General features: G+C 40.0%; 1 protein-coding gene across 1 annotated transcript; it reads right to left on the bottom strand.

The window, feature by feature from the left end:
* Window positions 1-21: 21 nt before the first annotated feature.
* TRHR (thyrotropin releasing hormone receptor) lies at window positions 22-25,318 on the bottom strand. The gene is made up of 4 exons (XM_087962089.1): window positions 25,129-25,318; window positions 23,502-24,337; window positions 4,955-5,341; window positions 22-3,756 (listed from the first exon to the last, which is right to left on the bottom strand). The coding sequence occupies exons 2-4, from the start codon at window positions 24,306-24,308 to the stop codon at window positions 3,748-3,750; spliced, it is 1,203 nt and encodes a 400-aa protein (XP_087818215.1). The 5' UTR covers window positions 24,309-24,337; window positions 25,129-25,318; the 3' UTR covers window positions 22-3,747.
* Window positions 25,319-25,572: the final 254 nt, after the last annotated feature.

The following is a 25,572-nucleotide window of genomic DNA, read 5'->3' as shown; positions in this document are numbered from 1 at the left end:
ATTACTATATTCTTAGTGCCATAGAAAATTAATTCACATTATACATCTGCAACCTATTACTGAGCATACTGGTAAGCAATTTCACCACAATGTTTTGTCTTGAACTATTTTTTGTATTATCTACTTAGGCCTTTTCCAGACATGTAACATTCAGGTGTACATTCAACCAGAACTGATAAGCCCTAACCAGAATATAAGAGATAAATCCAATACATCTAAGTATATTATATTCAATTAAATAATTCTTTAGACACTACTTCACAATATTTTCCTTGCCACAATAGCAAGCAAGCAAATCAAATATTTTTAGATAGCATTTTCTTTTACACTACAATATATAATTGTATAAATACAAGCAAAAAGCAGACACATAAATACTACAATTTTTCACACTTGGTATGCATAGTTGTGCATACATAATAAATTGCATTTCCAATTGTTGGCAAAACACATTCAAACAATACCAAGTCAAACTGATACAATAAAATCAAGTTATACATTACACATAGCAAATTTACCACTTTCAAAATGGTCCAGTTTAGGGTTTTCATTTATTGATATCCTGATTTTGCCCACATATGTTCCAAAAATGTTAAGGTGAATAGCAATCCATCATAATCACTGCATTTGGGGACCATTCTTCCTCCCATTTCATTTGGTAGATGCTGTGCTCAATTTTATCTGCCAATGGCCTCTTTAGGTCTTAGAAGTTGGAAATTAGATTCAGGTCTCACCATATAAAGAGAGGTAACATTGCCTTGCCCTCGGTGATGGGTCCAAATCTTAATTTACAAGATATTTTGTTTATATACTGAGAAAAAGTTCTTCCTGATTCAAGAGTAGAATCAATTATAGATCTTTGGATATTTACCAGCAGAGATTAGCCATTCACAAGTTAGGGCTGATGAAAGTTTGAATTTCCTGTTTCATATAGGCAGTTAGACCAGGTAACCCATGAGGTGTCTTCCAACTTTAGGATTTGATCCATGAAACTGATCCCTTCACATATTGAAGCATTGCAAGACATCTGCTATCCTATGATCAACTCAACAATATATCTGTATTTTAGATATCAAATACAAAGTGGCAAATGTCAGCTGTAAATTTTAAGTGTACAAATATCAGTTTTGAATAGTCTTATATGCAGAACCGTAAAATATCATGAAAAGGATTCTAATTCAGCTCATACTGTAATCCATGCTGGGTTTTTTTTTCTCTTTGTTGACAACTTAAAATTCCTTTGATTTTAACATACAGGAAAACATCTAGGGCATAGTGCATATTGAGTTGGAAACATGATATTTCAATTAAATGGGAATTATTACCAGGGGTGTGATTGAACCGGTGTAACAACTGGTTCAGTGAGCACACACTTCACATGCATGCACACCAAATGCACACTTTGTGCACCTGCAGAGCATTTGCTACTGACCTTCTCCAGCAATCCCTGTATGTTAAACAGCTGACACGTGGCAATCTGCTATGCCGTGCGAATCAGATGAGCTTGAAAAACAGGATATAAAGCACAGCCTAGAGCCGGGTGGTTGGGCAGGTGGGTAATAGCTGATGGTCAGAGCAAACTGAACCGGTTTGCTCCCAGCGGATCTTCAGAGCTACCAGTTTGCTCGAACCGGGCCAAACCAGTAGAATCCCACCCCTGATTATTACCCAGTCAGTGTCTGTCTTCATATCCTGCTTGTTTCTTTATCTCCTGCTTGCCACAGCACAATTTTGAGATATGTGTCTTCCTGATGTTACCTGTGTCTAACTTGCTGCCAAGAAAGCCTTTAGTTTTAATTGACTGTGGAAGTAGTGTTTTCTTTCTTCTTTTGACCTAAAACATGCCGTTCAGGCAATCTACTGTAGGACACTTTGGGCATGAGGTCAGGATGGTCTTCCTATGTTCTTCTCATTTTGTAAATCCATTATGAAAAACCCCTCCCTCTGCCTGGACATGATCATTTTGCCTTCAGTGACAAGTGTGTTGGACACCTAGCGTCTGTAGGTCATTTGTTTTGGGAAAGGGTTGACATTTTTATTTTATTTTTATTTTATTTGTTTGTCAAACATGTACAAGATAACAAGTGTAGGTATGAACATAAACATGAACAAAGGTAGGCACGTTGGTGCACTTATGCATGCCCCTTTAAGGACCTCTTAAGAATGGGGTGAGGTCCACGGTAGACATTTTGAGATTGAAGCTGTGAGGGGTTGAAGCTGTAACAACAGAGTCCGGTAGAGCATTCCAGAGTGGTTAGTGATGCTCAGTAGGAAGCGAAAGTATAATAAAGAATTCACTAATCACTGCTCTGACAATAGTCTGTGTTATATTCTACCAGGGCACCACTTTAGAGTTGAATTCTGAAGTTGGGCTGGAGGAAACAATTCAATTGATGCTGATATATTCTCTACACCTCCATTCAAGAACTTGAGGAAAGAATGTTACAGTGGTATTTAATTTTACTGACTGACCCAGAAATGTAACATTGTGAAAAAGAGAAAAAAAATTCTTTATCTCCAGCCATATTTTCCACACTAGTTCAATTTAGTTCTCTAAATTGGAATAAAATCAAAAATAGGGTTTAGGCAGCTTGCAACAAGATAAGAATTAAAATGGAATGGAAACCCTATACCATTTCGGACAAATGGTTATCCAACCTCTTCTTAAAAACTTCCAGTGTCGGAGCATTTACAACTTCTGGAGGCAAGTTGTTCCACTGATTAATTGTTCTAACTGTCAGGAAATTTCTCCTTAGTTCTAGGTTGTTTCTCTTCTTGATTAGTTTCTATCCATTGCTTCTTGTCCTGCCCTCAGGTGCTTTGGACAATAGCTTGACTCCCTCTTCTTTGTGGCAACCCCTGAATTATTGAACACTGCAATCATGTCATCCTTATTTTTTCATAAGACTAGACATACCCAGTTCCAGCAACCGTTCTTTATATGTTTTAGCCTTCAATCCCCTAATCATATTTATTGCTCTTCTCTGCACAATTATTGTAATGTAGATGCAACATGTTATTATTTGTTAATGTTGAAGGAAGGCGGTCTTATGAATTTGGCCTGGATTGGAATTTCTTTCCTGGAATTGTTGTCTTCCATAGTGAGATGGTTCTAATTTTGCCAATATGATTTGTGTCCTTCAGCCTCAACTGGCAGTAATGCAGCAAATAGCTATAGCACAGTGTCTTCATTCAACTGCAGATAATTACATATACCTATAGGACCTGTGAGAAAATGCTGTGACTTGGGAGCCTAAAATAGGGCCATTCAAGCAAACAACTCCCATATTCACATACTGCTTATCATAAAGTGCAATATTGCACCAATGTTCTTAATGACTCAGCAATAATCACAAAAATATCACATCTAAAGTTATCTCATGAAAGTGAACTGGGCAACTCACTCCAGAAAATATAGATAGGAAATGAATATTAAGGATGCATGCATACATATCTGCAGTTTGCCTCTAAGTTTCCACAAAACAAGCATTAATAATATACAGTATGGTAGCTTCAATAAGTATGAGCATGTTGACATTTACCACTTTGGATATTTTTAGATTAATAGGCAGGATGACTCAGAAGTGGATCACTCTATGACAGCCTTATCTAACCCAGCACACTTCCACTAAAAATTCTGGGAATTGATTTCTCAATACATCCAGATGATATCAGGTTGGCAAAGGTTGCTCTGAGATCAAATAGAACAAAAGCAGAATGGAGTAAGAGATGCAGCTTCCTCCAACTTCACATGACCTGAAATGAGAAATTGAAGGATGAGTCACTTTAGATGACCACCATGCATTTAAGTTGATACAGAGGCAGATCAAGGTTGTCTTCTGATATTAGCTTTCACAGTCTTGAAACCTGATGATATTGGGTGCTCCTGCTTGCAAGTGTCTGTTAAATACTATTATCTACTGCTAGACAGACATTGCTTTAACAAAACAAAAAACATCAAAAAAACAAAAAACCTTTCAGGAAAATTATGCCAAAAGTCACTTCTAGCCACCCAGTGGCGGTATTCAAATTGTTTTACCACCGGTTCAGTAGGTGTGGCTTGGTGGGCATGCTTTGCCTAATGCCGGCACACAGCTTTCCTCACACCAGCTGAGACCTGAAGCACCAATCAGCTAAGAGGATAAAGAACAGAAAAGCGCAAGGAGGGTGAGAAGGCCGATCCTGGCTTTTCTCTTTTTTCTCCTCCCAGCTGATTGTCAGAAGATTTTTTTCCCTCCTCTTAGCTGATCATGGAAGGCTTTTTTTTACTACCGGTTTGGGAGAACCAGTCCAAACCGGAAGCATAGCACCACTGTATCTATCCAAATATAGGTAAAATCCCCAACATTGTAGGAAATTAAGACAGACTATTCTTAATCTCACATTCTCAGACAGATTTTCCCTGCAAAAAATGTTGTTCATTTGCCATATTTCCATTCATTTTGATAATTTCTTAGGAACTGAGGTGCTGTTTTGAAGTATCTTGGGTAAAAAGTGTTATGTTCATGTTGTTTTTAATTGCACCTCTTGTCTCATATTTAATCATATTTCTAGATGTTTACACTTTCCAACCTGAGAAAGCTCAATGAGGGCATAATCCTTTGTCATGTTTTCCTTAAGTTTTAAAGTGAACTGTGAGAATCCAGAGAAGTTCCTTAACCTTGGAGAGAAGATTCTACACTGAGAGGTCAACCCCTATGTCAACTTTTGGTGGATTTCACTTTTGATAATTTCGCCCAACTACATCTTTACTTTTATTAAATTAGAAATGCGGAAATGCAAACAAATAGTTTTGTATAGGAGTAGTAGAGATGACTTTTCATACTTTGATATACTAAACAGTATAGGACACACACTTGTCCACAATGTCCAAAATTGTCCAGCTATACCAATGTTCTCTTTTATGGCTATTGATTGAAATGGCACTAAATCAAGCTGTTATTCTGGTTCTTACCTCAGAGGTCACACAGTTATCATCAAAGGATACCTTTGTGGATGACAGGTAAGCCTCTGTAACCGTGATGTCCTCTAGTTCAGTGTTGAAATGTTCAGTTTCCTTAATGATGCTGTAGTTGAGGGCTACACTGTAGTTGGTAGGTTTCTCCAGCTGTTTCTGTTGGCACTTGCAAAGTTTTTTGAAGGCTGCTCGGAATTTTTGGGACATGAGGTTATAAATAACAGGGTTGATGGCACTATTAAGGTAAATGCAAATCCTACAGAACAGCAGGAACCAATGTTCTTGAAAAGGTTGAGATAGGAAGGAGTTAATGACCACCAAGGTCCTGTAGGGCATCCACAAGAAGGCAAATAGGATTACAACCACGGCCAGCATCTTTGTAACCTGTGGGAAGTGAATGGACATATCTGATGAGCAAAAGTAGAGTGACATAAACCTTTTCAATGATCTAATGCAGAGAAAGAGAACTTTTACTGTAGTTTTACTGTAGTTGTGTACTGCTGTACATAACTCCATCAATCTGACTATACAGGGTGGGATATATGGGAGTAGAGTCCTATAAAATAATTGAATAATAGAGTTGGAAGGGACCCTGGAGGTCTTCTAGTCCAAACCCCTGCCCAAGCAGGAAACCTTATACCATTTCAGATAAATGGTTGTCCAGTCTCTTTTTAAAAGCCTCCAGTGATGGAGGACCCACAACTTCTGAAGGGAAGTCATTCCACTGATTAATTGTTCTAACTGTCAGAACATTTCTCCTTAATTCTGGGTTGGTTCCGTTTTTGATTAATTTCTATCCATTGCTTCTTGTTCTGCCTTAAGATGCTTTGAAGAATAGACTGATCCCCCCTTTTTTGAGACAGTCCTTAAACATTGGAACATTGCTATTTGTGCTATTTAGGCACCCAGGAATCCATACAGATCTTTCAGTGTATGTGTTGGTTTATCTCTGTTCTTTTCACATCTTAAGAGCCATGATGACATATTTTATTCAAGGGCAATTTCTGGATGCTTTTAAAGAAAGTATCATCTAAAATATGTTAAAATAATCACCTGCTCATGAAGAAGTTGGTGCAGTACCAATGGATGTGCAAATGGAATACCTATCATCAGCAAATCCAATGACACCTAGAGATTCTAAACTGTGATACATGGATTTCAAGGGGAATGCAGCCCCATCTAGAGTATAATCACCCCAATCCCTGAATTCACTTGCTCCTTACCAACAACTCAACTCTTATCTGGATTTAATTTCAGTGTATTATCTCTCATCCAGTCCATAAGAGATAATAATTTTCAGAGCTACTGAGTGCTTCTTTGGATGGTCGCATATCAATGTCTTCCCATTCCAAAGTAATAAATGAATACCACCTGTGGGCTGATGTTTAACAGAATAGGGGACAAGACGGAATCTTGTGGCATATCATGGATCAGCAGGAGCTGAAATGGACTTGAGAGACTCTTTAAATTTTTATCTTTTCACAGTGAAGTCAAGGAACTTGAGATGAGTGTTAAACAATTGCTCCTTTTTCAAGAACGTTTTCAAGAACTTTTGGTTCTGCAACCCAACAGGACAGACACAGACTTCAGAGAGTAATTAGGACTGCAGAAAAAACAATTACTACCAACCTGCCTTCAATCGAGGACCTGTATACTGCATGAGTCAAAAAGAGGGCCGTGAAAATATTTATAGACCCCACACATCCTGGACATAAACTGTTTCAACTCCTTCCCTCAAAACGATGCTATAGAGCACTGCACACCAGAACAACTAGACACAAGGACAGTTTTTCCCCGAAAGCCATCATTCTGCTAAACAAATAATTCCCTCAACCCTGTCTAACTATTTACAAAGTCTGCACTACTATTACTGTTAATCTTCTCATCACTCCTTATCACCCATCCCCTCCCACTTGTGACTGTATGACTGTAAGTTTGTAGCGTGTATACTTATGATTTATATTGACTGTTTCCAAGTATGATTTGATTGCTGATTGTACCCTATGACTATCATTAAGTGTCCTACCTTATGATTCTCGACTCTTGATGAATGTATCGTATCTTTTTATGTATACTGAGAGTATTTACACCAAGACAAATTCCTTGTGTGTCCAATCACACTTGGCCAATAAAGTACTCTATTCTATTCTATTCTATTCTATTCTATTCTATTCTATTCTATTCTATTCTATTCTATTCTATTCTATTCTTGTCTCCCAACCAATTTTGAAATTGGATATTAATGATCTTAATGAGTATCAATATTTAATCAGGAGAATAATAGTACTGCCTTCATGTTGTTACCTTTCTAGAACAAGTAATGAAAACCTTTTTCAAAAAGCACAAAGTCCTCTCCTTTTTGGTTCACAGGGGTGTTTTATGAACCTAAACCTGGTCATCTGCAGTGACTCAGACTTATCCTTGTGTTGATAGTGATTCATCTGCTGAAGGATTCAGAGAATAAGTGAAAATTGTTTAATCTGACAGAGAATTTAGCAATCCTCAATCCTATTGCATTTAATTAAGAATGCTGTACTTCATTAGGAAATAAAGACTAACCATTAATACTGTATAATAACAATGTTAGTGCTATTACTATGAAATAATGACAGAGAGGATGAAAAGGATTGAAAGAATCTATCTTGCTCTCTGGTCTATAGAAATAAATGCCCCAAGTACTTACCATAAATCAAGGATGCACAATTTTGAGTATGTGTGTGTGTGTTCAAGGGCCACCCAAGATGTACGCAGATTGAAGACAGAAACAAAATTGATTTATATAATTCGAATTTCAGTTTGAATAATGCAATATCATTACTATGATTACTTATAGAGTAATTTTCTCTTTCTATTGCTGTAAGGAGATTGTAGGGATGACATGCATTCTGATGAAGCTGGCTGGAGTACAGAGGCTGTGAGGACCTGTTTAAATCCAGATGGCCTTGTCTTCATTGTCTGATATGAATTACTAAACCAGCTGGATGAAGAGAAAACTGAACCAATTCCAGAAGTGAGAGTTCTAAAAGAGTCTCTTGCATAGTGAGATCAACAGCCTATAAGTTTAATAAATAAATAACGATACATGCTCGGCATTGCAAGAAAAGATAGAAAGACCTGCACATGGATTAGGGAACAAATGAAAGTGTATGGTATCATCCTAAGAGTTTAAAAAAATGGAAATGGAAATGGGCTGGTCACATAGCAAGAAGAACTAATGGCAGGTGGACCAAGGTAGTTAAAGAATGGATTCCATTTGATAAAAAGCATCCACGAAAGAGACCTAAAACAAAATGGGTTGATGACATTGGGCAAGTATTACAGATCCAACTGGCAAAAAAAAGTGCCCAGGACCATATTGGTTGGAAACATGCAGAAGAAAAACCCACAGTAGATAGACAATGGCTAAAATGAAATGATAGGGTAAAAGGCTAGTGAGAAAACTGGACTAGGATAAAAAATGGGATTGATGTGCATCTGGCAGGAAGAATCTGTTCTTTCTTCTAGTTTGAGAAGTAAACCGGCCTACAATGAAGAAGAAACTGGAATGGTAGAAGCATCATATCAGAGCCTTGCAAGTCAAATAGTATGTGGGGGGGGGCTCAGTGGTTAAAGTTACTGAACTTGTTAGCTGCCAACCAAGACTTGAGTCCCAAGCGCTGTGTGACATGGGTTGAACTCTCATTTCTAGCCCCAGCTCCTGCCCACCTAGCCGTTCAAAAGCATGCAAATGTGAGTAGATAAATAAGCATCCCTTCAGTGGGAAGATAAGAGTGTTCCATGTGCCTTAGCATATAGTCATGCTGTCTACAGAAATGGCTTCAGACAAATGCTGGCTCCCTCAGTTAAGAAACAGAGATGAGCACCGCCTCCTAGAGTTGGACACAACTGGATAGGGGAAATCTTTACCTTTATCTTTGGTCAAATAAAAGAGAGATTAGAAAGAAGTTGGGTTAGAGAGGGACAGAGAGACAAAGGCTACTATAATCCCGTCAATCAGTTTGCACTATTATCTGAATGCCCTGGGCTTTCCTAATCACAAAGCTATTCAAAGAGGAAAAGCCAGAAGTCACATTCCACGAATAAATGTGGACACCCATCCCTGTAAAACAGAACCAATATTGGCTAAGCATTTGCTTTTTGAATAGTTAGTTGTTCTCCTTATAAATTAGGCCAGATGAAAGCATCTTCCCAGTTCCTCTGCTCTCTGAGGGAGCTGGCAAAATCAAAATCATGCTCAAAATTACCATTTGTTATCACTTTTGGAAGGGAACACCAAAGAGCAGCAGAAAGTCATAGGTTGGCTACCTCAGACTTAATGCAGAGGAAGCCAAGACACCAATAGTGTTTACAAAGCAGTGTACATCCCTATTAGTTCGTAAAGGAAATAATTTGGGTTTAAAATCTTGGGGGACCAGTGGTGGTATGCTTCCGGTTCAGCCTGGTTTAAATGAACCAGTAGCAAAAATTGGTAGTAAAGGTAAAAAAAGACTCCCACAATCAGCCGAGAGGAGAAAGAAGAGAAAAGTGCAGAATCAGCCCTTCCACCTGCCCCTGAACTTTTCTCTTCTTTATCCTCTCGGCTGATTGGCACTGCAGTCCTCAGCTGGTCTGGGGAAAGCCGTACGCCAGCATTAGGTGCATGCGTGCGCATGATCACAGAACCAGTTAGTGGAACAGGTAGGAGGATCCCACCGCTGTTGGGGAGCTAGGCAAAAGGGCAACATTATACATCATTCTGCTTCTAATTTTATTCATTAAGTTGCTAGCTCATAGCAATATGATCTGGATTGGGACTACCATGGTCAGACAGAGACAAAGATAGAGAATGCTTGTCAAGGAACTCAACAGTCTTTTGTTTCTTTTTAATAAGTCTAAAATTTTCTAATATTCACGTATACCTGAGCAACATGAAAGTGAAGGAAAGGAGGAAAGAAAGAAAAAAATCCCTGGGATGAGCTCCAACACGAATCCAAATGCTTAGTAGACCCAGGGTGTCAAACTCAAGGCCCGGGGGCCAAATCCGGCCCATGGGGTGCTTAGATCTGGCCCGCTGGGCCAACCTGGAAACAGCAAAGGACTGGCCTGTGGTGCCTCTGCCAGTGAAAATGAAACTCGTGGCCCTCCCGACCTCCATTTTCATTCGCAGAGGGTTGCAGGAGGCCGTTGCAGCTGAAAATGGATCTCAGGAGCCCATTTTCGCTGGCAGAGCGCTCAGGCCTCCAGAGGCACTTATGATACAAGTGACATTGAGCTAGCCACAGCCACCTTGGCCACGCCCATCCTGGCCCCCTGAAGTCAAATACAACCCTGATGCGGCCCTCAATGAAATCGAGTTTGATACTTCTGTGGTGACCAAATCAGATTGGATCCTGCAACATTATCCTGGGACATGTATTTGTTTGGTAATATTCTTTGTTTTGGGTCTTTCTACTAGGGAAATAATGGCCTAAACCATTATTCTCATTGGTTTTGATACGTCTCATTTCTTCCTTCTCTTCCTTTGCCTGGCAGAGTATAAATTACTCTTAATAAAGGAAATTGAAAACAAAATGAAGTGTTTTGAACTCATCTGTTTTAACCGTCATTCTAAATGATGATACCATCTATGCAGGTCTGCAGCTTCATTAAAAGCTCTCTGTTATTCAATTATCAAAAGAGCTTTTTGTCAATAAAACATTTTGTTAGGGTCCTTGTTAAGAAAGCTCTTAATTGTTTAACTTAGGTCTGATACTTGAAAAAAAAGGCTCTTTTTATAATTATCTTTTTGTATTCTTGTTAGGGGACCTTCTTTATATTACAACCATTTTTAATCTTTCAAAATATTCCAGTGAACATACTATTACTAACTAGCTAAATGCAATAATTGCTACTCTGAATTATGATTTCTAAGAAAAAAAGGCTTAATCCTCTTTATTAATGAAAAAACTCAGCAGAAGACAAAGAGTCTATTCATTAAAGAATATTCTTGTTTCGACCAGCCACTTCTATGGACTTACATTATAAATTACGCACAGTTGGGATTTAAAAGGGTAAGTATCTCAATTTATCAGGAAGATACTTGAACTTTTGCAGTGTATGTTTTGTTTTGAACTATTGTGGAAAAATGTAGACCAATGGTGTCACTGGTAGGCAGCTTCTGGTCTGATGGTTCTCATAGTCTGCTAGGATAAAGCAATGCCCATCCCAACCAGGTGTTTTATTCAGAGGTGGTATTCAGCAGGTTCTGACCAGTTCTGGAGAACCTGTAGCGGAAATTTTGAGTAGTTCGGAGAACCGGAAAATACCACCTCTGACTGGAGATTTTACAGTATCCTTCCCTTGCCACGCCCACCAAGCCACACCCACAGAACCGGTAGTAAAAAAATTTGAATCCCACCACTGCTTTTATTGCTGGAAATAGGCACCACTTTCACCAGGGTTGTCTGCAGGATGTAGTCAAAACAGTCAACATACATTCACAATAGTGTGAAAGGAAGGGACCTCAGCGGTCTTCTAGTCCAACTCCCTAGTTAAGACAAGAGCCTTATATCATCTCAGTCAAATGGTTGCCCAGTCTATTCTTGAAAACCTCCAGTGATGGTGCACCCACCACTCCAGGAGTCAAACTATTGTATTGATTAATTGCTAGTGTTAGAAAATTTATCCTTACTTATAAGTTGGATCTCTCTTTGACTAGCTTTTACCCATTACTTCTTGTCCTGCCTTCTGGTGCTTTACAGCAGGGGTCCCCAACCACTGGTCCGCGGACCGATCCCGGTCCGTGGAACAAGTCCTACCGGGCTGCTGGTTTGCTGGGCGCCGCCATCTTGTTTTGATGAAAAAGTGCTTCCGGTGAGCTTTTCCGGGTGAAAGCTCACCAGAAGCTTTTCAGATGCGGAGCTTTCTGGTGAAAGCCATTTCTCCGGAAAACTCACAGCGCGCCATCTTGTTTGATGAAAAGTGCTTCCGGTGACCTCACCGAAGCACTTTTCATCAAAACAAGATGGCGGCGCCCAGATGATGCCGGTACTGGGCCGTGCCATAAAAAAAGGTTGGGGATCACTGCTTTACAGAATAAGTCAATCTCTTCTCCCTCATGCCATCCCCTCAATGGCACAGCTATCATGTACCATCCATTCTATGCTTATGCACTTGTTTTTCCTCCTTATGTGCAGGATCTTATTTTTCTCACGACTGAACTGCATCTTGCTGGCTAGGGTTCAATGTTCAAGTCTGTCAAGATCTTTCTGGAGCTTGAGCCTCTAAAGTATTGGTTATCCCTCCCAGCTTGGTGTCATCTACAAATTTTGAATCCTAAATGTGTGCACTTTAGCTCCCAGAATGCTTAGCCAGAAAAGAGCTATAATGAAGTTTACGGGGACTTCACATAGGCCACATAGAAGAAGAGTAACCTGCTTGAGGAATTCTGACTTTCAGCCATGTAAGGCATATCTTTGATAACAAATTCAGCTGCTCCTCTGTTGAACAAAACAGACCCAGCAGCAGGAGAGATCCAAAAACAGAAAGGCAAAATGTTTTTACAGAAAAACAGCAATCTTTTAACGGGGGCAACCGTGCCAGAAATGGCCCTGTTCAATTGCATTCTGTACCTATTGCTCTTTACTCACAGAATAGATGTGGAATGAAAAAGAGTCTGTTGGATAGAAGAGAAAACTGAGGCAAAGGGCTGGAATAGGGAATAGCAGGAGGAAAAAAAATAGGCCTGCCTTCCTGCAGATTTGAACAGGACTATTCCATGCTGTAACAAATTAACCCTTGAGTACTAATAATCACTTTTCAGGACAGTGACATAAAGCATGGTATTTTCTTGGCCTGCAGTGTGCTAAAGGAGTTCTCTCATTTTTTAAAATTATTATTTCCAAAAAGAGGACTTGAAGGTTTTAGAGGAAATTGATTGCGGCCACTTCAGGTGAACATAAGGCTTCCTGTGTTCTCTCTACAGCTGACATGCAGAAAAACACACGTACCCAGGATATGTGATATGCAATTATATGGATACTGATACTGGGGGGAAAAAACAGGCATTTCAGGTGCTTCCGAGGGACTTAAATGCCCTTTAGTTTTAATACCACTTTTCCAGTACTGAAGCAATTGGTTATCACACCCAATGTCAAGGGGATGTATTTTGTCTACATTTCAAATTTGAGTGTCTATGGAAAGCATCAGTCATCCAGGTCATAGTTGTCCCAAAGGTGCTTTTTTTTCCAGTTGTCTGCAAGGAGTATAAATCCTTCCATTCCCCACCATCCAGTCAGAGCTGAAAAAGCTTCTTGGATGAGAAGTGAAACATCTTCAAAGAAAAACAAGAAAGTCCAATTGCCTCTTGAAAAAAAGCACCTTTTGGATTTCAAACTTGAGTGTGCTCTGCTCCAGGGTAAAGCCTTTAAGTTTCTACCTTGTTTTTCCTTCTTCTCTTCTCTGCCTTTTGAATTCTGGAGTAGCAATTCCACACTGTAAATCTAATGAGAAATGCTGATTATCCATTAGTCCACAGGTGTCAAACTCATGGCATCACATTGTCATCACATTTTGCAACGTTTTTCCTCTTTGCGGAGCTGGGGTAGGTGTGGCCTGTGCATGATGAACCCAGCCCATGGGCTGCCAGTTTGACACCCCTGCGTTAGTCCACTAGACTTGGAGATACTACCATTTTTGTTGGCCTACTTTGTATCTTATCATTTGCTTCCCCAGCTGCTGAAAGGGTGAATTAAGAAAGATTTTGGGACACTAAGACAATAGCAGATGCTTTTGTTCCCTAATAGAGATATTATGTATATATGTATGTATATATTTATTTATTTAATTTGTGGCCCACTGGCATCAAATGACTCTTGGGATATATTAGATCACAGGACTTCTTTACAGAAGACTTTATTCTATCTTGGATTATGTATTTACATATATTTACAATGCTTACAACATCCTGATGTCATGTGATCCCGATTTGCAACCTTCCCAGCCAGTGTTCAACAAGTAAAATCAATGAAAGAAGCTGGTTTCACTTAACAACTGCATAATTCACTTAATGAGTATGGCAAAAAAGATAGTAAAATTGGGCACAATCATATCTCACTTAATGACCACATCATTAGCAATGGAAGTTCTGGTCTGAATTGTGGTTATAAGTCAAGGGCTGCATGTATTGCAGTGACATTTCATCTATAATGGGTGGCTCTATGGTCTATGGGAGAGCGGTCTTTGCTATTTTAAAATGTTTCAAATTTGAACCTGGTACAATTAAAACTTAAAAAAAAAACCACCTCAGATAAAGCAACCAGATATATGAGCTTTTAAAGGTGTAGAGCTGAGACCATGCATGTTTTTCAAAGCAGGAAAAAAAATTCCATAATTTAGTAGTCCTACTAAATTTGTGGCCCACTGACTACTTTAGTAGTCCTACTAAAGGCTTCTGTTTTATATAAATATAAATTCTGAGTATTAGGGTTACAACTGTCAAATTAGCTGATTTAAACAGCCAAATCTGTTAACCAGATGTAGTAAAATTCTCGTTTCAAGGTGAGGTAACTAAGCTTCTCTTTCTTCCTTGGATACTGTCCCTAATCAATTTAAAAAGGTATAATAGATTATCTAACATTTCAAATTCAGAAGAAGAAGAGAATGAAAGAAAGTTGGATTATGTCTCCATAGCATGTTCTTCTAGCCTGAAGTATTACTGTAGTAGTGAGATAACAGACAGTTAGGGTTTTTTGTTTTTTTAATTTTGTTTTTGCTAAAAACCTGGAGCAGAATTTTGGGAAAATAAATATAAACATTATTAATGTTTGTAGTAGAACCTACTGGCGATATCAGTTGGAACAGATTGGACACATTTGGCTATCTGGAGTTATGCTGGAGAACTCCAGACTAATGTAATCTTAATTGTACGATGCAAGGCATTTGGCACAGACTTCCTCCCAAAAAAGGACAATACATCTTCAGGGGAAAAAACGAAAGAAAAAAGGAATAGTTTCATAGGAATGCCATTATGAAAGGAGTTAAGACTCCTTTCTCGGAACACAAATCTATATATTTTGAAAAGGACAGCACTGATTTCAAAAGCTGTAATGAAATTATGTCCTCTGTTAAGAGCTTTCTGTTCTGGCAGGAGAGATGCTTGAACTCATCTAGGTTCAAGTGGGGTAATGAAGAGAGGCACCTGAAAGGAATTGCTCTTAGTTCTATGTGAGAGGAATGAAATAATGAATCCCCAAACAACAGCAAACACAGCTTGTGTCATGGCTCCACCACTGGACCTCTCTCCGGAAGTGAGTTCAGAAGAGGAGGGTGAGTTTGAGTCAGCAGAGAAAAGTATTGGTCAGGTTCAGGGCTCAAGGAGTACTACCCTGACCAAACAGCCTTATCTGGGTCGATCGGACGAGTGCCAGGTTGAGCAAGGGGAGCCATAGCTTCAGCATGTTAGCCAGGAAGCAATGAGGAGGAGATGGAGTTTACACCTCCTCCTGATCCAATGACACATAGAGCAGACAGGCAAACACCAGTCAGCTAGACTACTCATGAGGAGGCAACCTCGCCTCTCATGAAGGACTGCACTGATGTCGCCTATTTAATCCCACCCTGAAGACTTGAGCATTGCTGGAGCAATGTGCCCAGTTCTGTGCCTTGTGTGCTCATGCCATGTATCCTGATCCATTTGACTCACCGACTGCTTTCCTGGACCTCACATGGGCCCATTGGTCTTGGTTATTCAGTGACCCATGACGTACTGAGCTCGGAATCCAGATATGTGCAATGGGGGTGCTTTCTGAGAACTATTTAGCAGGTTTGAATAAACACCTGTAGAACTCTTGCCATATGTGCAGTTGGCGGTGGGGAGTAGGGAAGCACAGCTTGGAGTGAGAGCAAACATCCCTAACTTGGTGCTCTCCAAATATTGGGAAATACAACTTCTGGGAATTTCCAGTTAGCAGTAAACTGGTCATGTCTTTCATCAGAGAAACATATCTGGGGCTATTCCAGTTATCCTAATAATAACTCTGTAAGATCAAATCTTGTGATTTGTCTAAAATGGCGAAGGAAGGGCAACTCATGTCTTATAAACTAGATCAGGGGTGTCAAACTCAAGGCCCACGGGCTGGATCTGGTGCATGGAGTGCTAAGATCCGGCCCACGGAACCAGCCTGGAAATAGCAAATGTGCCTCTGCTAGCAGAAATGGGCCACGCAGCCCGTTTTCAGCTTGGATGGCCTCCTGCAGCACCTGTCAGCCAAAATGGAGCATGGGGTGGGCCGCGGGTGGCCCTTGCATGCCCCATTTTGGCCAGCAGGGTGCTGCAGGAGGGCGTCCGTCCTGTCTCCTCCTCCCCCAGCTGGTCTGTGGTGGACAACTACAATGCTGATCTGGCCCTCCATGAAATCAAGTTTGACACCCGTGAACTAGATGTAATCCTTGCATCACTACTTTAGATATTCTATTTTAGAACCACTGGAGTCCTCCCCTATTTTCCAGTTAACATTTGGTGGTTTCCTATTAGGTTTAGGGAGGAATAACAATAAAATATCATTTCAATGACATTTGCAAGTGGAACATCCCTACTTACCAAAGTTGTGCAAAAGTAGCTTTGTTCATTTCCATAACACAATTCCATCTTCTTGTCACTATCTATCCATGGCCAAACCCTCATTTAACCCACTGCAACCTTAGCACCAAGCAAAAAGAATTGCAGTCTCCAGCCTGTTGCAAATTGCCTACTAACTGTATATATATCATATTAAAATCATAATGTTGAAAGGTATAAATAGTCCTTGCCTTACGGCCACAACAGAGCATCTCTCTGTTGCTAAATAACATTTGTTAAGTGAATTTTGCCCCATTTTATGACCTTTCTTGCCACATTTGTTAGGTGTATCACTGCACTTGTTAAGTTAGTAACATGGTTGTTAAGTGAATCTAGCTTTCTCATTGATTTTGCTTGTCAGGTTTGCAAAAGATGATGACATGACCTGGGACACTGCAACTGTCATAAATATGAGTCAGTTACCAAGTACCTGAATTTTGATCACATAAGCCTGGGGATTCTGCGATGGCCATCAGTGTGAAAAACAGTCATAAGGCACTTCTTTCAGGACCATTGTAACTTTGAACAGATGTTAAACAAGCTGTTGTAAGTCAAAAACTAATTATACTTCAAAGAATCATCTTGTTCTTCCCCTTCTAATGTTGGAAATCTTCCATTGCTTTGCTGCTGGGAGCTATTTTGTCTTTAAAGCCTTTAGAAATATAGAAGCTTTCTGCAGTTTCTCAGCTCTGCTTCCTTTGCCATTTAGCCCTGAGTGTCTGCTAAGACTATCAGCATCAGAAATGTGTCTGCTTTAGTTTCAAGGAACAAAATGATACTCTGTGGAATGCAAAGGTGTTCCTGGAGCACTTTTATGGAGCTTTTTAAAGCTGCTAAGACTTTTCTCAGCTCAGCTGTCATGCAGTCCTGAAAAAAGTCACATTGGGTTTAATGAATTGCAGATAGTTGTTATAATTGTACCCCTGTGTGCTCCAACCCTTCTTTTTGATGCTTCGGAACATCAAACATATCCTGTTAGACCATACAAAGGAGAACCAAAATGAAGAACCAAACTCTCACATTAGTAGAGTTTTGAAGCAATACTGGGCTCTATGAGTGTCACTCCTTCCAGTTAACAATCAATTGCAGACTGCCAGAAGGCACGGTGGCTCCATATAGATATCTCTGAAAGAATTGTATTTCCAGTCTTAAGTTTGCGAATTCCATAAATTAATCATGCATCTACCTAAGAAATATCTTGTGCAGCTGTACAAAAGCACTCAGTCAGGCAGGGAGGAAGGATCAAGTGCAGAACTAGTCTAGAGTCACTGCACAACCACAAAAGGGCTAGGACTGGACTTCCCAAGTTCCTTGGGGCCTTGCCTAATTGTTGTCTAATTGCCAGACTTTGTTATAGGCAGAACATAATAAAGTAGTTATCTTGAACTCTGGATGTGTGATTGTTTGCACTGTGAGTAACCTAAATATGGAGCTAATGAATCCTATTTGATCTGAGGTCTGTTTTTGAAAAAAGAGGGAAAATATGCTTAGATAAGTACAGTAAGTTCTATTACTGGCTACAGTATACCTTGTTTTGTCCTTTTGGTTTCTCTGGTGTGTGTGTGTGTGTGTGTGTGTGTGTGTGTGTACATTTATCCAGGATTTATTGGGATAATGGTTTCCAAAATATATTGGGAAAATGATGTTCATTGTACATGCACATTTCCCTTAATAAAAACTTAGTGGTATATTTCATTTGCCACTGTGATTCCATGAAACCTACATATTTCAAAATGGAACTATACTTTGACAGAAGCTCAATTCTACCAGATTCTGTCTATCTCAATGTAGATGTGGAAGGCAGAATTTGCAAAGGACTAATCTAATATCAGTTTAAGACAAAAGACCTTATTGTTTTTCCAAGTGTTTTTCTCTGTAGATTTCATCTACTGTAGTATGGCAAAGCATGAGACACCAAATACACAAAAGAAGGTCAGAAATAATAGCCACTCATATGCTCAGAATGAACCACACATTAAACTACGCAAATACAGAAATAATTGAGCATGAAAGGGCAGAAAGGCTAAAGAATTCCCGGAAACCATGGTCTTCAAATCAAAGATACATCAATAAATCAATGGAACTAGACATGATCCATCACGCAGTCAGATATCCATTCAAAGCATACAGTATGTAAAGATGACAAGCTAAAGTATAAAACATCTACTTTGGTTTTGATCTCCCAAAGTGTGGGAAATCCAAATTTTAAGTATTTCCAATTTAATTCTACACTGAATGTAAAACAAGAGTTTTTATTACACATTATGTCTAGCTGAGAAAGAACATATACAGTATTTCTCCATGTACTTTTGTTAATACACAGATTCTGGCAGAGCTATTTTTTTTTCTCTTCCAATTTTTTTCCCTTTCTCTAAGTATTATATAAAACTGTAGTGGTATTGACAAGGATATGTTGAATTTGTGGTTGATCCAGGATAACTCAATACCACCCTTAAATTACTATCATGGATGGTAATTTCATGGATCCTTAGATAAGTCCAGTCTAAATTTATAACAAAATCCATTGGGACTGAAACATCTAAAATTCCAAGACTTTATAGACAGATATTCTAACACCTCACTCAACCAGGATCCCACAGCCACTACCACTTCCTCTCCCTGTATCAGCCAGTCTCCCTTTACAATCTCTATGGTTGCAATCCCAAGAATTGGGGGAAGGGGAATTCCACATTCTGTCAGCTTTGGAAGCCATTTTAATGTTGAGGCTTCTGGGCTGCCACATTCAGTGCCTGGGAATTTGTGAAGGGGGATTTCAAGGAGCAGTGGAAGAGTAGTAATGACAGCATTCTTTTCTTGGAGAATCAAGAACAGTTCACTCTGCACCTGGAAGGGAGTGACTGGGGGTTGTTTCCAGTTGATGTGAAGACCTGATTGGGCCATGTGATGGATGGTTGGGTGCAGGGGCTGGATCTTGGCTTTCTTTGGGTGGGGAAAAACCCGGAACTCTCAGATTCAGGTTTTCCCCAGATGTGCCAATATGACCTCTCCAATAAAATGGATCTTTGAGAATGTGATGGTCTTGAAGTCTTTTACTTTGGAGGATATTACTTGGAATACTGACACATTACTTGTTAACTGAAGCAAGGACAACAGATCACAGCTTCTGAACCATCGAACTATAGTCTGCTCAACAGGGATCTTCTGCAATTATGAGATCATTACCCAATGCAGTTACACTCAGCAACCAGCCAGGAAAGCATCATGCCAGCCTCCAGGTTTTGATCCACTGCCACCATGCCAGCTGTCTTCACCTCTGCTGCTGCTACCACTTCTCATTCCATTCCTCCTGCTATCTCAAGCAACTGGCATCAGTATCACTGGCCATCCACCAAATCAACAAGGACCACCAAATACCTCCACACATCATCCATAGCATCCTCAAACTTCTCACCAAAGCAAGCCTATCAAGCAGGCATCTACCTTGGAGCTCCGATGGAGAAAAAATGTTAGGCTGCCTGCACTATTTTCTCTATCTACCCAGACAACTTCAGTACTAAGAAGTTAAGAACAGCCCTGCTGAATCAGGCTAAAAACATCCTCTCACATAACATTCTCACAGAGTGACCAACGGGTTACATTTAGAACCATGAAACCTATAATAGGTTAGTCATTTCCACTGTTATTCCCTAATAGCCGCTCTTGAAGTCCTATTGTCTTAAATTCCATCATCCAGTCTGACAGACATTATTTACCATGTCTGCCATGAAGTTTTCAATTGCCTCTTTCCAATTTTCTACAATGGGGATAATCATCACCACCATCATCATCACAGCTGTTGGGAACTTATCCACAGTTTAGTTTTGTACTGTTTAAAAAACAGTATTCCCTTTATCATTCCTAGTGCCTCAATGAATGTAATGACAGTGGAGGTCTTCACCTTTTCTAAAATTGTTACAATTTTAATTACAATTGCATTGATATTAAGTCTTGATTATGGATATTAAACCTGTGATGCCAGAGTGAAAGTTCAGCGACTTTTCATGTGGTATTAAGATCTGCTATATCCTGCTATATCCTATCTGTTCTTCATTTCAGAGTCTGAAGGGGGGATGTACACCAAATACCAACTGGAAAGCTTTCTTTTGACCTTCACCACTTGAATGCACAGGTGAAGTGCCTCCATAGAGTCATTCAAGATGAGTAGATATTCCTAGTGGACAAAGACAATGATCCACAGCTGACGCTGAACAAATTCCTCTATGCTTCTCTTCTGTCTGATTGTCAGCCTGAACAAGACTGAGGTGCTTTACCCGTCCAGGCAAAACACCAAGCTCACAGAACCAAAAACCACTGCTGATGACATCCAACTGACAAATGTCAGCTTCAAAGATTTGGGAAGCATCATCTCAAGAGATGAGACATTGGCAAATAAATCATCAAGGCTAGCCAGGTACTGGGACAGTTGCATACTAGAATGCTCCATCAACCTCCATCTTCACAAAGCTGAAAGCCTACAGAGCTGTGGCTGTCCCTTACCTCCTCTATAGATTTGAGTCCTGGACTCTGTACCAAAGGGATATCCAACAATTGGAGAAATTTCACATGTACGCTTCTGCTCCATCCTTGGCATTTGTTGACAAAACTGTACCCCCAACCTAGAAATCCTGGATCACAGAGTCCACCAGCATTGAATCCAAAGGTGATATTCAGTAGGTTCTGACCTGTTCTGGAGAACCGGTAGCGGAAATTTTGTGTAGTTCAGAGAACCAGCAAATACCACCTCTGACTGGCTCCGCCCCCATCTATTCTCTGTCTCCCAAATCCCGTCTGATTGGCTCAGTCTTCTTTTGTTGCCGTGCACAGGAGAACGGAGCTGGAAAGCAGGTTAGTGGGGTGGGGAGAGAATGCAATTTTGCAGTAACCTTCCCCCAGGAGTGGGGAGGGAATGGAGATTTTACATTATCCTTCCCTTGCCACACACACCAAGCCACACCATGCCACACCATGCCCACAGAACCGGTAGTAAAAAAAATTTGAATCCCACCACTGATTGAATCCCAGATGAAATGGGTTGGATCGGATGAATGAATTAATGGATAGTGTAAGCCTCACCAGTTGCTCTATAGTGTATGAGAATCTGGGAAGAGAACTTGAAGTCATGCACACAACAATTATACAGATGCTGTGAAAGAAACCTATGCCACTGTGATGTGCAGCCAAGGAACTAGATGTTGCAACTGCTGACAAAACCTACTGGCAAGCCCTGTGCTATGAAGCCTCCATTGGCTTTGAAGATAGGCATTGCCAAAAATGATAGACAACCATCAACATAACCAAAGAATAATACACTTAGTTACTGCAACAGTGGATGTTCAGTGTCCCCATTGTGCAAGACTCGGCACTTCCAGTTTGGGATTGCAGAGCCATCTCTGTGTCCATAGATGAACTGCACAACAGCGTGTCTTCTTTGAACTCAAAGGATTACCATATGTATTTAATTGGGCTGAAATGTTGAGACTGCACCCATGAAGGTTTATTGCATTTTTGCTTGCTATAGAGGTATTTGACATTGTAGCTATTCTTTTTCACCTTCTTAATCTAAAAAGCTCTCTAGGCATTGTATGACCTCAATCCTGTAGCACAAGTTTCATCATTTTGCATTTCACTGCTGTTTAAATAGTTATGATATGATAATCCTACCAGTTAAAAGTTAAAGGTGCTGCATGCTAAGATATCACTGTGCTTATTACAGAGTATACTGTAGTTGTATACTCAAAGGACTAAAAAAGAATGCATGTTACATTTGGAACTCATTAGAAAAGCATTAGTATGTTACATTAGAAACTCATTCTTCAAATATAATAACAGGGCTGAAATTACTCTGGAAATCTTAAAAAAAAAACAAAAAAAAAAACAACCCAGGGCATAAATTCTGCAATTCCCCCTCCCTCATACCACTGTTCATCCTCAGTTTATGTCATCCAGATAAAATGGTCTGGTTCACCCATTGCATAAAGCACTTTACTTTAAAAAGAACCTGTAGTTTATAAAATAAAAAAGCATTGTCTGGGTTCATACAACATGCTAAACTATAAAACACACTTTACAGATTTCACTTCATACAATCTGCTAAGTTAAAATCCATTAATCACATCAAAATAGTGGTAAATGCATTGGTATCCTGCAAGCTAGATTACTGCAGTGGATTCTTTATTGGGCTGTCTTTGGATCTAGTCCAGATATTTCCTGCAAAAATTCAACAACCAGGTTCATCTATGAAAAGAGTCAAAGGGATTGTTACATCTACTATATGCAAAAGGCATTATGTCGGCTGTCCATTTGCTTCCAGACAACATACAAAACTTATTATTCTTAAAGCCTTAAATATCTTGGGTGTGGATCGCTGAAGAAAAGTTCTTCCCTCTTAGCTGAGATCATTCAGGGAAGGTCAACTGCAATAAATGCTTCATGCTCTAAGTTGGGATCACCATTGTCAACAGCTTCAGGTTCTAGAATCAGAAATTATGGGGAATATAGTTTGAATTTGTGGTTGAAATTATGGTGCAGGTACTGACTGGTATTTTAAGAAGACTTTAGTCACCATACTTATGGGCAGTCTTAAAAGTGTTGATAGTTCAATTTTTTTTCTAATATCAATTCTGGCTTTACATTTTTGGAACATAAATATTTGATTGTTAATGAGATATTTATTGTTATAGAGATAACCAAATAAATTAAGGAAGTTTTGTATGATGTACAAATGCACCTGTGAACATGGAAGCCTCATTTTGTCTGGACTTTCCATCGAGAAGACTCTTGCTACAGATGGAACCTCCCAAACCATTTGGAGCAGAGATCTCCAACCTTGGCAACTTTAAGACTTGTGGACTTCAATTCCCGGAGTTCCTCAATCATGCTTTGCTGGCTGAGGAATTCTGGGAGTTGAAGTCCACAAGTCTTAAAGTTGCAAAGATTGGAGACCCCTGATTTGGAGGGTAGTTTTCTTACCTGTCTTCTTGAAGCCATGGCACTGTTCATGCTCTTATTGGTTGCTTTGGTTTTGCTTGAGAGAACCAAATCATTCTTCCATGTTGCTGAGTTTTCTTTAGAGTCAGACGAAATGGGGTTCAGAAACAAAATCCTAGCAATCAACCCATAGAGGATAGTTGCTAAGACCATTGGCATGACATAGAATATCCCAAAGTCCATCATATAGATTGGAGAGTAGTAACTCCGAGACACTTTATACCCACACGACACTACTGTGGCTTCTTTGTAGACTTCCCTGTTAAGATCCAATAAGAAAAACCAGAGCATGCAATAGATAGAGGTGAACGCCCAGACAAAAATGATTATTTTTTTGGCTCTGGAGAAAGTGCATAGAAACTGAGCTTTGATGGGATGGCAAATGGCAATGTACCTCTCAATAGTGAAGGCAGTAATAGAGCAAGAAGAAGCATTGATGCCAAGATATTGGAGGTAAGTAATGCAGAGGCATCCAATGTAGCCATAAACCCAGAAACCATAAATGCTTTCAGTAATGTTGGGTAGTCCAGCAGCCACAAGAACCATGAGATCAGCTACTGCAAGGCTGACCAGATAACAATTAGTAGGGGTCCTCATGTGCTTTGTCCTAAGTACCACCAATACCACCATGATGTTGCCCACAATGCCTAGCCCACAAATAAGGAGAACCAAAAAGATAGTGACCACTTGGTATTCAGTAGTGACCACCTCCAGATTTGGCAGAAGTTCTGTCTCATTCTGTCCATTGCCTGTGTTGTTCTCCATTGTCGTCTGGCTGCTTCTGTCCATTCTGGTCAATACATTTTCTCATTGCCTTCCTAAGAGGAAAATAATAATAATCACAGGGAATCTAATGTAAGGTGAAATCCCTGTCCGTAGGCTTTACATCCCTCATATATTAAACCCTTGACTTCCAACAGTGCATTGACCCGTTTACAAAAACGCATGCACCGATCTGAGCGCCCCACAAGAAGGTCATTCTCTCTGTCTCATTAATCAGCTAGATTTGGGGATTCTTTTTGGTAAACAGTTATGCTGGAACCGCAACTCCTGTGATGATTTATTTTTCTCCTCTGCCAAGTAGGTTGTGATAGAGAGGAAAGATAAACTATCAGAGTTTGTCCTTCTCACCATTCAGAGATATTGCCTGGCACAGATGAATGACAAAAGGTCTGGAGGCAGGTCACCCACACTCCTGCCCCCCTGCCAGTTTTGAAAGGTGGAGAACAGGTTTCAAAATGGGTTGGGGGGAAATTCCCCACTTCAATGGGGAAAGCAGAAAGACATGCCTTGCCGTTTTCAGCTTTGTTTATGGCTGAACACAAAGATTGAGCAACCCAGCTTCAGCACCCTTTGCCGTGGCTTTGGGGAAACCAGCAAGTTGATGAAAAGGAGATTTACAATTAGACAATTAGAGCTACATGCCTTAATTATCCCAGCTTAGTTGTTGCATTGATCAGCTCTGGCTGATAGGCAAAGTGGATTATTCCCTTAGAGACACATCGCATTTGTTAATCTACATAGGAATCTATGCTGCAGGGGGAGAAAAATTAAAACTCTTCCATTTCCCTCTCCGGTTCTTGGATGTAAAATGCCAGGCAAAACTTACCTGCAGCTTCCTTGAGTTCTTTGAAATTAGCATGTTCTGTCTGCATAGAGAGCACGAGCTCTGTTTCAACTTTGAGCAGCCAGAGAAAAACCTTCCAAGGATGATACTTCCCCCTCCCTGGCAAATGGGCTGGAGTAGATCAGTTCTGTGACTGTGTGCTCAAGCTTCACGGCATCAGCATCTTCCAAGCCCTCCCGAAACGGAGCCTCTCCAAGCGGCAAAGCTGTCAAATCACAAAATTACCTATTAATGAGGACAGCCACAAACAGTGTTCCTTGTACACAGCTTTATTCTCCTTGTGGAAGGAAAGAGAGTTGTCCAGTTTTAACTCAAGAGGACTGTTAAAAATAAAATGATAAACCTACCCAGACATAGCCAGGAGTCTAGGCTAGTTCTTAAAGGAGTAAGTGCTAATGAGGAAATCCAAACAGTTGTACATGATAA

This window comes from Notechis scutatus, chromosome 3 (assembly GCF_049901735.1).
Source record: "Notechis scutatus isolate UNSWTSFEM ecotype Mainland chromosome 3, rNotScu1.2, whole genome shotgun sequence".
Lineage (NCBI taxonomy): Eukaryota > Metazoa > Chordata > Lepidosauria > Squamata > Elapidae > Notechis > Notechis scutatus.
This window is presented reverse-complemented; position numbering and strand designations above follow the sequence as displayed.

Excerpts from the sequence above, each read along its gene's own strand:
- TRHR (XM_087962089.1), bottom strand. The coding sequence starts at position 24,308 with ATGGACAGAAGCAGCCAGACGACAATGGAGAACAACACAGGCAATGGA. Across the intron at positions 5,342-23,501 it reads CCATGGCTTCAAGAAGACAG|GTTACAAAGATGCTGGCCGT; the intron begins GTAAGAAAACTA and ends CACTTCCCACAG.